At 47.2% G+C, this 15,476-nt stretch overlaps 1 protein-coding gene across 1 annotated transcript in view; it reads right to left on the reverse strand.

Annotated features, from left to right (window-relative positions):
* LOC113425521 (neurobeachin-like protein 2) overlaps window positions 1–12,766 on the reverse strand; it is a 58,216-nt gene extending 45,450 nt beyond the window's left edge. Inside the window, exon 1 of the mRNA XM_087947294.1 lies at window positions 12,402–12,766. Coding sequence (XP_087803420.1) covers window positions 12,402–12,452 — 51 coding nt within the window. The 5' untranslated portion in view covers window positions 12,453–12,766. The remainder of the gene's footprint in view (window positions 1–12,401) is intronic.
* Between the last annotated feature and the right edge of the window lie 2,710 nt (window positions 12,767–15,476).

The raw sequence follows: 15,476 nt of genomic DNA on the forward strand, positions 1-15,476 counted from the left end.
GCCATGAGTTGCTTTTTCCAGTGCCGTTGTAACCTGGAACGGTCACTAAATGAATGGTTGTAAGTCGAGGACTACCTGAAATATGTTTCCAGCTTGCAAATACTGTCATCATTAATTTTCTAACGGGGTGTGTTTTAGTAGGTTGACTCATAAGCATTTAATTATGAACCGTTCAAAGTTACAAGGGGGAAAAAAATGAAAAAAGCAATTTACGACCAGTCCTCCCACTTACAGCCATTGTGATCAGTATTGTATTTACAACGGTTTACGGGGTCATGTGATCACCTTTTGCAACCTTCCCAGCCGGCTCCAACCAGCTCAGTCAATACGGGAAGCCGGATTCGCTTAACGATGTTGCGATTCCCTTTACAACTGCTGTGATTTGCTCAACAACCTTGGCCAAAAAAAAAAAAAAAGGGTTATAAAATCCAGTATGGCTCATTTAACATCTGCCTAGCTTACCAATAGGAATTCCTGTCCTAATGTTGGTCGTAAATTCAGGACTACCTGTCAAAAAATGAACCATTCTGATTTGGTGCGAAACTGGGCAGCTTTAAGTTATGTGGACTTCAACTCCCAGAATTCCTTAGTCACTAATGCTTTAATCATAGACCAACTCCCAGAATCCCCTAGCCAGCACGGCTGGCTGGGGAATTCTGGGAATTGAAGTCTGCACTTCAAAGTCCCCAAGTTTGAGAAACACTGATTTACATTAAGTATTTTTTTTTTAATAGCAAGTTGCGACAGCATCATTAGTCAGAATAAACAATTTTGGAGTGAGAAAATATTCATTTTGGTAATTGCCTCGATTTAATTCTGATGGTTCTTTTTCTCTGGGATGTACACATTTTGTGAAGCCCTGAAAATTTCAGGGAAAGAAGAGAAAAGCTTATTTAACTGCCCGGAGGCACTTGGAATGGTACGAGCCAAATTTCCTTGAATTAGCTATTAGACACCCTAATTGCATTTTATTTGCATTTTATAGCATTAGGATTCAGGTTGCCTTCCAGGTTTAAGGCTAATCAATGTGATCACATAGAAAGATTTAAACTGCTCAGGGATTGTTCAGAAGTGAGGAAGATTGGGGAACGAGGCAGAGGGGGAGAAGGAGGAGGAGGAGGTGGAGGTGGATAGATGGATGGATGGACGGATAGATGGATTGTGGGGTCCTTGCTGTTCTCTGAGCTTAGTCGTTTTATTGCAGAAGTTTCATTACCCAACTACGGAACATCATCATCTTCCTTTGCCTTCTCACTTTTTCCTTCTTTCCTTCCCTCTTTCCTTCCTTCCTTTTCCTCCCTCTCTCCTTTCTTTTGTTCCTCCCTCCCTCCTTTCTTGCCTTTCTTCTTTCTTCATCCCTCTCTTCCTCCAATCTTTCCTTCCTTCCTTCCTTCCTCTCTCCCTCCCTCCCCTTCTCACACTTTCCTTCCTTCCTTTTCCTCCCTCCCTCCATTCTTTCTTTCTTTCCTCCCTCCCTCCCTTCTCTCCCTCCTTTCCTCCTTCCTTCTCAGTTTTCTTCCTTCCTTTCCTCCCTCATCCCTCCCTCCCCTCCACTCTCTTTCCTCCCTCCCTCCCTTTCTCACACTTCTCCCTTCCTTTTCCTCCCACCCTCCAGTCTTTCTTTCTTTCCTCCCTCCCTTCTCTCCCTCCTTTCCTCCTTCCTTCTCAGTTTTCTTCCTTTCCTCCCTCCTCCCTCCCTCCCCTCCACTCTCTTTCCTCCCTCCCTCCCTTTCTCACACTTCTCCCTTCCTTTTCCTCCCACCCTCCATTCTTTCTTTCTTTCCTCCCTCCCTTCTCTCCCTCCTTTCCTCCTTCCTTCTCAGTTTTCTTCCTTTCCTCCCTCCTCCCTCCCTCCCCTCCACTCTCTTTCCTCCCTCCCTCCCTTTCTCACACTTCTCCCTTCCTTTTCCTCCCTCCATTCTTTCTTTCTTTCCTCCCTCCCTCCCTCCTCTCCCTCCTTTCCTCCTTCCTTCTCAGTTTTCTTCCTTCCTTTCCTCCCTCCTCCCTCCATTCTCTTTCCTCCCTCCCTCCCTTTCTCACACTTCTCCCTTCCTTTTCCTCCTTCCATTCTTTCTTGCCTCCCTCCTTTCTCTCCCTCCTTTCCTCCCTCCTTCTGTTTCCTTCATTCCTTTTTCTTCCCTCCTCCCCCCCTCCCCAAACACAGGCGTGCACAGTGCCAGTCACATGCTGGCAGGCACCTTCTGGCTGGCATCCCCTTGTCAATCTGGGCATTGATCCAAGTCAGAAAGAAACACAAAACAATGCAGCGAAAGGCTGGCAAGACCTCCTTCTCTAGTTTTGGGGAGGTAGAAAAATCCCTTCTTTTTTCCCCCCTCCGCTTGCCACCTTCTCTGCCCAGGCCGCTTCGGCTCTTGAGACGGTCACCACCTCACAGAATGCTTAGAGCGGCTCGTGGTCGCCCTCACAAAATGGCACCTTGGCTTACAGACGCTGATCACGTGACCCCGGGATGCTGCCAGCGTCACAGATCACTGCCAGTGGCCCAAACACCAAAAGTTTAACCCCTTGTGATGCCGCAACGTAAGTGTGAGGACTGCTTGAAAGTTGCTTTTTTTTTTCTTCCAGCGCCATTTGTCACTTCAAGTGGGCCATTAGTAAACAAACTGTTGTACGTTGAGGCCCCACCCCCTTCTTGCAAGGAATCCCATATTTCCCTCCCCCCCCCACCTTCATTTCAAACCCGAATGTTCTTTCAGCCAAGGAAGGTTGAAGGAAGAAAAGCATTTGATGGGGCCCAGCAACGTTTTTGCACTGCGAAGCCCCCGTCACTAACTGAGTGGCAGCTTCTGATCTCCAGGGAGACAGAAGCCAACGAATTTGCACGGCCAGCAAATCTACCCACAACGTTAATCATTACACCTGGGGCAGCGATTAGAGATACCTGCTGGTGTTCAAAGTTGTAGCAACGTTTCGGCAGAATCTCATCTGCCATCATCAGGCTTCTGTATTGGGAACCCACTATAATGCACAACTATAATGAGGTGGAAAAATACCCAAACAAAGCTGAATACCATACATATAAATACCAGCAAAAACATAACACACACACACACGTATGTATGTATGTATGTATGTATGTTATTCAGCTTTGTTCGGGTATTTTCCCACGTCTTTATAGTTGTGCTTTTAAAGTTGTAGCAACGTTTCGGCAGAATCTCATCTGCCATCATCAGGCTTCTGTATTGTGTTCGTCTGTGAGTCAGACTTTTACAGTTGTTTCAGTTTTAAATTTGGGGCTCGCCTACTGCTGTGCCAGAATGGTTTTTTCTTCATCCTGATTACACACACACACATATATGTACATACATACACACACATATACATACATACACACACATATATATATACACCACATATATATCCAGGTAGGCCTGGACTTACGACCACAACTGAGCCCCAAATTTCCACTGCTGAGCAAGAACAGTTGTTAATAACACGAACGGTTAATGAATCTGATGAAATACAAGTCAAGTTGTAAGTCAAGGACTTCCCGTATTCTTGAGGCATGCAGAAGATCCTGTCTCATAGCAAGGCAGAGGCTTCTCCCGTTTTTCCACCCCTCCACTTTCTAGGTGTGCAAAGTGCAAATACTGACAGCCATTTAGACTTCCAAAGATACTTTCACACACACACACACACACACACACACACACACACACTTTTATTTTCACACAAAATAAGTCCCCAGACCCATTTAGTCCCAGCAGGCAGTTGTTGAAATGCGGATGAGACAGCAGAGCATTGGGGGTCAATCAAATAAATAAATGAATAAATAAAACATGTCCACAGATGGGTGCCATGCAAACTGAATGAGTGAATAAATAAATGAAAAAGGAAGGGAGGGACGGAGGGAGGAATTAGGAAAGAAGGAAAAGGAAAGAGAGAAGGGGGAAGGAAGGAAGGAAGGAAGGAAGGAAGGAAGGAAGGAAGGAAGGAAGGAAGGAAGGAAGGAAGGAAGGAAGGAAAGGAAAAAGGAAGGAAGGAGGGAAGGGAGAAAGAGGACACAAAGAAAGGAAAGAAAACAAGAAAAAGGAAGGCAAAGAAGGAACAAAGGAAAGAAGGAAGGAAATAAAGGAAGGAAAGGGGGAAGAGAGAAGGGGAAGAAGGGAGAAAAGGAGAAAGAGAGAATGAAAAGAAAGAAGGAAAACAAAGAGGAAAAGAAAGAGAAGAAAGAAAGGAAAAGAATGCAGAAGGGGAGAGGGATGAAGGAAGAAGAAAGAGGGGAGAAAGAAAGAGGAAAGGGAGAATGAAAGGAAAGGAGAAAAAGCAAAGAAGGTAAAGTAAATAAGAGAGGGAGAGGAAGGGAAGGAGGATAGGAAGGGAAGGGAAGGAGGGAAGAAAAAAAGAAAGAGGGAGGGAAAGGAAGACACAGAGAGAGAGAAAAAGAAAGAAAGAAAGAAAGAAAGAAAGAAAGAAAGAAAGAAAGAAAGAAAGAAAGAAAGAAAGAAAGAAAGAAAGAAAGAAAGAAAGAAAGAAAGAAAGGAGATTGTCCATCTGCCAAGTGCCCTTTAAGTCACAAAAACTTCTGCCTTGGGGAGAATAAATATTTGAGCCTTTAAGGTGCCACCAGATTCTTGGTTAATCTGTGACCTTGAACAACTCCAAACCAGGTAGTTTCCTAATATGGTCAACCCCAGGCATCAAATGCCAAACATTTTTCTTTGGGGCACCAGAAACCCTGGCTGTCACTATGTCAACAGGGTGCTGGGCCTGCAAGCATGGCGCACAAGCATTTTCACAACCACACCCTCCCAGTCAGGGTCAAGCTGGAGTGGCAGCTCTGGAAAAGCAGAGGTTGGTAGCTAGTGCCAGCCAGCTTCGAAAGCTCCCTTGGTGGTTTTCTGGCTGACCTTTAATGACCCAACTAGATGACAGTACGAGGAGGAGGAGGAGGAGGAGGAGGAGGAAGACGAAGACGAAGACTGTGGGGTCCTTGGTGCTCTCTGAGCTGGGTGGTCTCCTTGCAGACATCTCATGACCCAATTAGGGAACAACATCAGTGCTAGAAGGGACTGTATGTAAACAGAGAACAAACCCTACTCTCTTCTAGTGCTGATGACATTATGTAATTGGATCATGAAATGTCTACAAGAAAATAACCAAGCTCAGAGAGCGCCAACAGGCCCACACTCCTCCTCTTCCTTTCTCTTCGCAAACTTCGCTCCCTTCTAGCACCGATGATGTTACGCAGTTGGGTCATGAAACGTCTGCCAGAAAACCACCCAGTTCAGAGGGTACCAAGGAGCGCCCCCAGTCCCTTTCCTCCTCCTCCTCCTCCTCCTCCTCCTCCTCCTCCTCCTCCTCCTCCTCCTCCTCCTCCTCCTCCCTGCAAATCCCACTCTCTTCTAGCCTTGATGTATCCTAATTGAGTCACGAAACATCTGCAAGGAGAACACCAAGGTCAGAGAGCCTAAGGACATCACAGTCCTCCTTCCCTTCCCCCTCTCCTCCTCCTCCTCCATCATCCTTCTGCAACCTCCCCTCCCTTCTAGCACTGATGACGTTACCTACTTGGGTCCTGAAACGTCTGCCAGAAAACCAGATGAAGAGAGCACCAGGGACCCCACCGTTCGACTCAGAGCTACACAGATGTCTCAGCCTTGAAACCCATATTTCCTTCAACACGTGGGGAAAACTATCAGGGCTCCGGTGGGTGTGAGTATGTGAGTGCATCCCACACCCGCAAGGTGGCAAGTGGCAATCCAGCAGCTGCCTTATTTCACGGAGCGGATTTGTTTTGGCGTCCCGTGTCACACAATCACAGCCACAAGGTTTTGCTAAGCCGGGCCGGGCATGTTGTGTAAACTCTGCCCACTCAATATTGTCTTTCCTTCTCAAGGTTAGCAACACGGTTGTGCCTGCACAAAGCTGCAACGGGGCATCTGAACACAGACAAGAAAAGCGCAAGAAAAACGTTCTTCCGTCACACCGATACACCACCCAGGCTCACACTGGAAGTCCTCTTCTTACAATGGTTCATTTAGTGACCGTTCAAAGTTACAACGGCACTGAAAAAAAGGGACTTAGGACTGTTTTTCACACTTACAACCGTTGCAGCCTCCCCCACAATTCACATGATTCAAATTCAGACACACTTGGCAACTGACTCGTACTTATGACGGTCGCAGTGTTTCCAGAGTCACGTGATCCTCTTTTGCGACCGTCTGACAAGCAAAGTCAATAGGGGAAGCCGGATTCGCTTAACGACCATATGACTGACTTAACAACTGTGGCAAGAAAGGTCGTAAAGTGGGTGAAAACTCACTTAACAAATGCCTCGCTTAACAGCAGAAATTTTGGGCTCAGGTATGGTCGTATGTCGAGGACTACCAACAGTCACCGCCATTGCAGCAAAAAGCAAGATTAGCTCTCTTTTTTCTGCCGCTCTCCAAGATAGATTACAAGATAGTCCTCGAATTACAACCTTTCATTCTACAACTGTTCGAAGCTACAAAAACTCTGGAGAAAAAAAAGAACTTACAACTGGTCCTCACACTTATGACTATTGCATCAGCCTCATAGCCACAAAATCTCGAAATCCAGGTGCTTGGCAACAGGCATGAACTTATGACGGTCGTAACATTTGCAACTTTCCCAACCGGCTTCCGAACAGTCAATGGGGGAAGCCAGATTCGCTTAACGACCACACAAACCACTTAACACCTTCAGCGATTTGCTTAACAACCAAGGCAAAAAGGTCATAAAATTGGGTGTGGCTCGCTTAAGAACCAGCTTGCTCAGCGGCGGAAATATTGGGCTTGACAGTGGTCGTAAGTCGAGGACTACCTGCAGGAGCAGCGAAGCGGATTGCAAAGCCCAGCCCTGAGTTCTGATTTTGCCCCCTTGCAAAATCAAAGCCATTTCAAATCTTTCAGGGCCCAAACCAAAGTCAGGCAGGGTGTTGGTGTTGCTGTCATTGCCGGCAGCTTCTTCTGTGCAAAAATGCCAGGAGGAAATAGGTGGAGACGGGCCGGTTTGCATGCAAAGCTTTGCACCTTTTTCCTTGAAATTAAAAATAAAACAAGATTGCACTTGACATTTTTTTTTTTTTAAAAAAAAAAAACGTAATTAACTAGATTAGTATGCTGAGACTTCCTTCTTAGCTGCAGTGACAATGACAAAAAGAAGAATTTTTTTCCCCTCCGTTCCCGGTGGCCTGTTTTCTTTCCTTTTCTTTTTTTTTTTTCCGGGCAAACAAAGATCTTGTTGTAAAGATAAATTTTGCCCAACAGCAGGGCCACTGGCCAAAAAAAAAAAAAAAAAATGGAGGGAGGAGGAAGGGAGGGGAAATCCGGAAAACACCGATGCCCGAGAATGGCTGCAGAAAATACCCAGGGTTTGCAAGTGGTTGCAATCATTTGGTACATAAGTGGGAGGGAAGCAATTAAGGGGGAATTATTTCGTAATTGTCATTTGCTAGCAATGGGCATGGTCTTCCACTCCCAGAATCCCCCTAGCCCGCATGCTTAAAGAGGGCTGGATTTCCAGAATTCTCCAGGTAGCTCTGGAATAAAGCCCATTACCAAACCACTTAACCACCTCTAAGGATCTAGGCTGGTTGTTCTATTAAAAGATAAACAGAATTCTTAAGGTTATGAAAATAATGTAGGCATACATTAATTTTAACTGTCTGATGTATTTTTTACTTCAATCTGCACCCAAGAAAGTAGGAAGTAGTTCTTTCTCTATTTCTCATTCTTTCTTTCCTCTTCCTTTTTTGCAGTTTCACTTTCTCCCTTTTTCGTTTTTCAAATATTTCTCTGTTTCTCTTTTAATTTAGTATTTAAAAAACAACAACAATACATTTATCTAAACTGCAGCCTATATTTGCAGGCAAGGTCGCCTCCATTCCAGCAAGGTTACCCTATATGAGCAGGGGTTGGACTAGAAGATCTCTGAGGCCCCTTCCAACTTTGTTAGACCAAATTTCTCATCTGTCCTTCCACAAAAAAACAAGAACTTAAGACTTTTTAAAACCATGCCGTTCCACCCATCAAAAAGCTTGAAGATCAGCCCAGGTCAAGAAATCTCCATGGACCGATCTCAAAACAATATTGCAGTTTCTCTAAAGGGGGAAAGCAAAATGTTTCCAAAAAGTTTGGAATTGTAGTATCTCCTTCGGAAAGGGCACTGGGTCATTCTGATATCGATCAGAGTAAAGTGGTCACCTATTTGTAAAGGCTAAGTAAGGATAATCTCTTTTCTCAATGGGCTCCACGGTGGTGCACTCCTTAATTCTATTGGTAAGAATCTTCCTTCCTTCCTTCCTTCCTTCCTTCCTTCCTTCCTTCCTTCCTTCCTTCCTTCCTTCCTTCCTTCCTTCCTTCCTTCCTTCCTTCTTTCTCTCCGTACTTCTTTTTCCCTTTCCTTTCTTATCTCTCCTTTTCTCCTTCCTTTTCTCCCTTCTCTGTTTTCCTCTTTCTTCCTTTTCTTTCCTTCCTCCCCTTTCTCTTTTAACATTCCTTCCTTGTTTTTTCTCATTTCTTTCTCCTCCCTTCTTCCCTTCCTCATTCCTTTTTCTTCTTGTTTCTTTTCTCCTCCTTCCCACCTGTCCTCCCTTCTGCTCCTTCCTTCCTTTTTCTGCTTTCTCTTTCTCCCCTTCCTTTCCTCCTCACTTTTTCTTTCTCCTTGCTTTTTATCTCAGTTCCCTCTTTTTCTTTTTCCTTTGATCCCCCACTTTCCTTCCTTTCCTATTTTTATCCTTTCCTCCCTACCTCCCTCCATTCTCCCTCTCTTCCTTCTTCCTTCCTTCATTCTTCTCCCTCCTTCCTTCCTTCCTTCCTTCCTTCCTTCCTTCCTTCCTTCCTTCCTTCCTTCCTTCCTTCCTTCCTTCCTTCCTTCCTTCCTTCCTTCCTTCCTCCTTTCCTTCCTTTAGAATCTACCTGTTTTCAAACAGAAATCTCTGGCCAGAGAATCTGATAATATTGTCCCTGTTTGTTATTCTCATGACAGCAACCGTCCTATTACTCATATGCAAGTGAGCGGGGCAAAGAGTCACAGGGCAGGGCCGTCCAATTTAAGCATTAAAGAAATAAGATAAAAGAAATAAAAGCCAATCAGCTCTACAGCTACCTCCCACACAGACCCAGCCAAAAGCCTTCGGCACTTCATTCCTCTCCCCCACTTCAGTTCAGCTGCTGCTCCGATTTCAACAGATTCCTTGGCTTTATCTCTGGCACCTCCCTTGCCCTGGCAACCTTGAAGTCCCTTGGACTACAACCCCCATGGGCCACGGCCTCAGGAGAGCAACAGTGCCAGGAAGTCTGGCCGAAGTGAATGCAATGCCCAAACTGCGGACAATTGGAGATACTGCCATGGGGGGGTCTAGGGAATTCATTGGCGGAGGTGTCAATCACCCCCTAATCCAGCAGCTTTCAAAGGATTTTGCAGGAGGGATGGGAAAAAAGGGAGAGAATACAATTTGACCCAGCTCTTTAACCCTGGAGAGAGAGAGAGAGAGAAGCAGAAAAAAAAGTGAGAGAGGGGGAGGAAGGAAAGAAAATAAAAGGAGAGAAACTGAGAGAAAGAGAGAGGAAAAGAGAAAAAGAAAAAGGAAGGAAGGAAGGAAAGAAAGAAAAGAGATAAAAAGAAAAAAAAGAAAGAGAAAATAGAAGGAGAGAAAGTGAGAGAAAGAAAGGTGAGATGAAAAGAGACAGAGAGGTAGGAAGAAAAAGAGAAAGGGAGGAGAGAAAGAGATAGCTGGGGAGAGGAGAAAGGAAAGGCAGACAGAGAAAGAGAATAGGACTGAAAAGAGAAAGATTAAAAAAGAGAGAAAGAAAAAGAGAAAGTGAGAGAGGAGAGACAGAGAGAGGAAGAGATGGGGAAGGAAGAAAGAAAGAAGGGAGGGAGAGAGGAAAAGAAGGGAGGGAGGGAGGGAGGGAGGGAGGGAGGGAGGGAGGAAGGAAGGAAGGAAGAAAGAAAGAAAGAAAGAAAGAAAGAAAGAAAGAAAGAAAGAAAGAAAGAAAGAAAGAAAGAAAGAAAGAAAGGGAGGCAGGAGGAACAGAGAAAGAAGTTGAGAGAAAAAAGGAGAAGAAAGGCACCCAGCTCTCTTTCATTTTCAAAACAAACTGTAAATATCCTGAAATCACGGAAGTGAGTTGAAGGTCATTAAAAATAATAATGAAAAAAACAACAACCAAAAACACGGCCCTTATTTCGTTCACGATCAGCACACATTCAGGATCAAAAAATTCAGTATATTATACAGGTTTTCCGGGTGTAGCCAAGCCCTCCCCCTCCCCTTTGCTCCAGAGGGAAAGAAACCCCCACACACACACAAATGCTAATTTTTACCACTCCTCTTCTCCACCCAGCACCAGGGACCCAGGTAGGGAGCAGGATGAGGAGCCCCAAAATCACACACGATTTCCCCCTCGCCTTTCCCTTTTTAGGTTTTTGGTCTAGGCCCCCTCAGAAAGCCAACCAACTCTCATGAAAAGACAAGGTGGGAAGCGTGAAGACACAATAATGGTGCGTTGTCAACACAACTCAGGATTCTTCCCTCTGCGCTTTGCTCTTTTTGTTTTGGCCAGGACAGAAAACAGAGGGAAATAAAAAAAGGATATTTTTTTTAAGGGGTGGACAGGCCCAAGATGGAGCCCCCCCAACCCAATTTCATTCCCTATAATAGAATAGCATAACATCCAAGGGGGGCAGAAGGCCCCCTAGAGGTCCTCCAGTCCAACCCTGACCCCTCCCTTGCCGTGTTGGGGAGGGCTGGTCCCTCCGCCTTCCACTTTCTGAACCAACCCTGGGGGCTGGCGGCAGCGGGAAGAAGACTTTTCGCGAGGAGAGACCCCCATCGTCCCCAACCAGGGGAAGAATGGGAATTGTAGTCCAGACCTCAAAGGTTTTTGATTCGGCTGGAGACTCACTCAGCAGGTGGTTGTGAGGGAGTGGGGAGGGAGGGAGGGAGGGAGGGAGGGACAACCTGTGTTTATTATTCATTTGATATTTATCAGGGACTACAGCTGCCTGCTGTCTCTAATAAATGCCGGAGGAAGGGAATTAGAGAAAGGAGAAGAAGATTAAAGGAGGTGGAGAAGACAGGGAAGAATATCAAAGGATTTTTAAGCAAGGGGGGAGGAGGAGGAGGTGGGGGTGTCCCAGGACCCCAGAAGGGAACTGGAGGGTGGGGAGCAGAGAGGCACATGGGTGTCGCTCTCCACTTTGGAAATGCAAAAGGGGGATTCGGAGCCTACCTTACAGGGTGGCTGTTGGGTGTATTGGGGGAAGGGGTCACGTTAAGAGAGACCCCCTCCCCAATGTCAGGTGACTGGAGGACAGCCTCGTGAAAAGGAGGGAGGGGGAGAGAGAGAGAGAGAGAGAGAGAAAGAGGTGACCTGTGACCCAGGTAGGGGCAAGCTCAGAAAAAAACTACAAAGCTCATCATCCTCAGCCTGACTACAAAGCTCATCAGCCTGACAGGAAAGGGTGGCGCTGGGTCACCTGGTGAGGGAGGGAAGGAGGCAGGGAGAGAGAGAGAGAGCCAAGAATGGACCCCAGGGAGCAAGGCCAGGGCAGGAACAGGGGGAGCAGGTGGAAGAGGATGCAGAGCTCACCTGGACAGGTGTGCTGGGTGAGTTCTAAGAAACACCCCTCTTTAGAATAGGCAGGTAACTGATACTCCCAGGAGCGGGGAGATAAGGAGGAAGGGGAGGAGGGAAGAAGGGGAGGAGAAGGAGAAAGAGGAAAAGAGATATGATGGGGGGGGAAGAAGGAGGAAGGGGAAGTGGAGAAGGGAAAGGAGGAAGAGGAGAAGGAAGAAGAGGAGGCAGAGAAGAAGAGGAGGAGAAGGGGAAGAAAAAAGATGGAGAAAGAGGGGAGAGGGAGGAGGAGGAGGAAGGGGAAGCAGGAGAAGGAATGGGAGAAGGGGAGGAGGAAGAAGAGGAGAGGTGAGGAAAAGGAGGAGGAAGGGGAAACAGAAGAGAAGGAATGGGAGGAAAAGGGGAAGGAGGAAGAAGACCGGTGAGGGGAAGGAAGAAGAGAAGGAGGAAGGGGAAGAAGAGGCAGGGGAGAAGGAAGAGGGGAAGAAGAAAGGAAGAGGGGGAAGATCAGGGGAAGAGAAAGGGAAGGAGAAAGAAGAAAGGGAAGAGGGGGAGGAGGAAGAAGAGGAGCGGGAGGAGGAAGAGAAGGAGGACGGGGAAGAGAAGCAGCACCAAGCAAGGCAACCCCCCTCCGCCCCTCCCGATCCAAGCAACCGCAGAGGCGCGCCCTCCTCAGTCTCGTCCGCCGGGCTCCCTTCCCACGACCCCCTTCCAACGCCGCGTGTCAGCCCAACTCCCTCCCTCCCTCCCCCACGATCCCCTTCCCCAGGTGAGGAGGAGGAGGGGGAGGAGGAGGCTGCAGGTGAGGCGGGCGAGGCCGAGAGCCGGGCTCACCTTGGCGAAGTACAGCATCCACAGCTCGTAGAGCCGCTCCTTGGAAGCCATCGCGGAGCGCGCTCTCCCAGCCAGGCTCGCCCGCCGCGCTCGGTCGCTCTAACCCCGGTCGGGCAGCGCTGCCGGCTGCCCTCCCTTATCCATGCCTCGGCTCCCGGATTCGGGCTGCGCTGCCCTCCGGAGCTGCTGGCCAGCCCCGCTCGCTCCTCCTCCTCCGCCGCCTGATTCGCAGCCCGGCCGGGCTCCGGGGAGGCGCAGCGGGCGGAGCGCAGGTGCGCCCCTCGACCGACCCGCAGCTCCGCCCGCGTTCACACGACCCTCCTCCGACGGGGAGATTGCCCTGCGCGCAGGTGCCTTTGTTTCCCCGGGAGAACGCGTGACGCGAAGGCGAGGGGCGCAGGGAGGCGCCTTCCGGGTTCCACCTGTTGTGGGAATGCAGTTATCCGGGGTTTGGGTTAGGAGGAGGCTGGGAAGAACGGGGTCCCCATTACGGAAACACCATAAGGTGATTTTTAAAAATGTTTTTTACAGTTAGGAGCATAAGGTGTTGTGTGAAAGGTTGAATCTTCCGGGTTTCACTTCTTGTGTGTATGCAACTCTTTGGGTGTGCAGCTATGAGAGGGAGTCCCATTATGGAAATACGGTAATGTTGCTTCAAGCTTGCAAATGCCCGTCATTAATTGTTTACCAGGCATTGTGTGAAAGGAGGAATCTTCCAGATTCCACTGGTTTGTGTGAATGCAACTCCCTGAGTATGCTGGTTTGCAATAGGAGGACAAGGACCCCCATTATGGAAATACTGTAAGGTTTCCGTTTGCAAACACAGTCATGAATTTTTTAGGGTTTTTGAGAGTTAGGGGGCCTAAAGTATTGTGAAAGGATGAACCTTCCTGGTTCCACTGGTTTGTGTGAATACAACTCCCTGAGTGCGTAGGCTTGGGATAGGAGGACAATTCCCCATTATGGAAATACTGTGATGTTTTAGTCTTGCAAATACAGTTATTAACCATTTAAGAGTTAGGGGGCAAAGGACATTGTGTGATAGGATGAATCATCTGGGTTCCATTTGCTGTGTGAAGGCAACTATGAAGAGATGCAGGTGGTACCCTGGTTTCTCAGCACCTGGCAGGGTTTCAGGCTCGGAAATGCAGCCATTAATCTTTGAAGGGTTAGGGGATCACGCTTGCTGGACCCCACTTTGTTCACACAAGCTTTCTCTCCGAGGGGGGCTGCCACCTTCCACGCAGGTGCTTTTTTGTTTGCCTGGGAGAACACGCGACACAAAGAGGCAGGGCGTTGTGCAAAGGGAGACATCTTTCAGGTTCCATCTGTTGTGTGAATGCAACTATCCAGGGGTGCAGGCCTAGGAGGACCCCGATTTCTCAACACTTGGCAAGGTTTCAGGCTTAGAATTAAATTTCATATGGTTTATAACTAGAAGTATGCCAATATAATCAACAGGATTATAAATACGCTAACGTAAAGATAAGCTTGATTAAAATTATTCTGTTGTACCCTTATTATTGTTATTAGTATATGTTATCATTTCCTCCCCTCACTTTTCTTTCGTAGAGGATATGCCCTGTCAATACGCTATTCAAAATGTTTACATATGGATAATAATAATAAAAAAGAATTAAACTTTGAAGGGATGGGGTTAGAGATGCACTCAACTGAACTCTGCTGTGTCTATTTACAAGACCAGAGGTCTCCAAACTTGGCAAGTTTAAGACTGGCTGGAGAATTCTGGGCGTTGAAGTGCACAAGTTTTAAAGTTGCCAAGTTTGTGACCCCTTCTCTGAGAGTGTCTGTGGAGAGAGATTTTCAGTCATCCAATTTGTGGTTATCCCAAAGGTGCTTTTTTTAAATTTTTCTTTGAAGACATTTCACTCCTCGTCTAAGGAGCTTCTTCACTTATGACTGTAGGGTGGGGAATGGTCTTCTCCCAGAGATGCCCCTCTCCACTCAGGTGCCTTTGTTGTCCCTCTCTGGCTGAAAGACCCCAGGACAGAGAAGCCTAGAGCGTTTTGCGAAGGGATCCATCTTCCAGGTTCCACCTGTTGTGTGAATGCAACTCCCTGGGATTGCAAGTTTGGGCTAGGAAGACAGGGACTCCCATGATGGAAATGATATAAACATTCAGACTTTCAAACATAGCCATGAATCTTTCAGGGTTAGGGTTAAGATTGGGCTGCACCTACCACACTCCACTTTGTCCGTCCATACGACTGTCCTCTCCAAGCGATAGTCCTCTCTGCTGAAGTGACTTTGTTTTCCTGGCTAGGTGAACGCCCAACACAGGTCATTGTGTGAATCGTGGAATCATATGCCTGGAAGGGGCCTTGGAGGTCCTCTAGTCCAACCCACGCTCGAGCAGAAGAGCTTATATCATCCCAGTCAAGTAGTTATCCAATCTTTTCTTGAAAACCTCCAGCGATGGATCGCCCACAATTCTGGAAGGCAGGCTGTTCCATTAATTCATCCCATCTTCTGGGTTCTGTCTGTTGTGTGGATGCAACTATTTGAGGGTGCAGGGTTGGCCTAGGAGGAGAGGGACCCCAGTTTTTCAGCACCTGGAAGGGTCGGGGTGGGGAAGCTGGAAACGGGTGGCCTTCCGCAGGCTTTCCTGAGAAGGGAATTGAAACGTCAAGGAAGACATGTAGAAATGCCGGTGTTCTCAATTGACGGCCACAACTGAGCCCAAAATTTCCACCGCTAAACCAAGACACTTATTAACCGGGTTTTGCCCCACCTTACGACCTTTCTTACCACGGTTAAGTGAATCACGGCAGTTTTGAAGTTAGTAACACGGTTGTTGCACAAATTTGACTTATTTGAACTAAATATATTTTGCATTTTGAAGGGGGTTCAAGATTTAACATGGATTTCACTTAGGACCACAATGGAAGGATTTTCTGTTGCTAAACTAGGCAGTTGTGGAAATGAGTCACACTCAATTTTTAATCTTTTTTTTTTCTCCCATAGTGGTTAAGTGAATACATTGGTTGTTAAGTGAATCTGGCTTTTCCACTGACGTTTGCTAGTAGGAAGGTCGCAAAAGGGGATCGCGTGACC

This window comes from Notechis scutatus, chromosome Z, assembly GCF_049901735.1.
Source record: "Notechis scutatus isolate UNSWTSFEM ecotype Mainland chromosome Z, rNotScu1.2, whole genome shotgun sequence".
Classification (NCBI taxonomy): Eukaryota; Metazoa; Chordata; class Lepidosauria; order Squamata; family Elapidae; genus Notechis; species Notechis scutatus.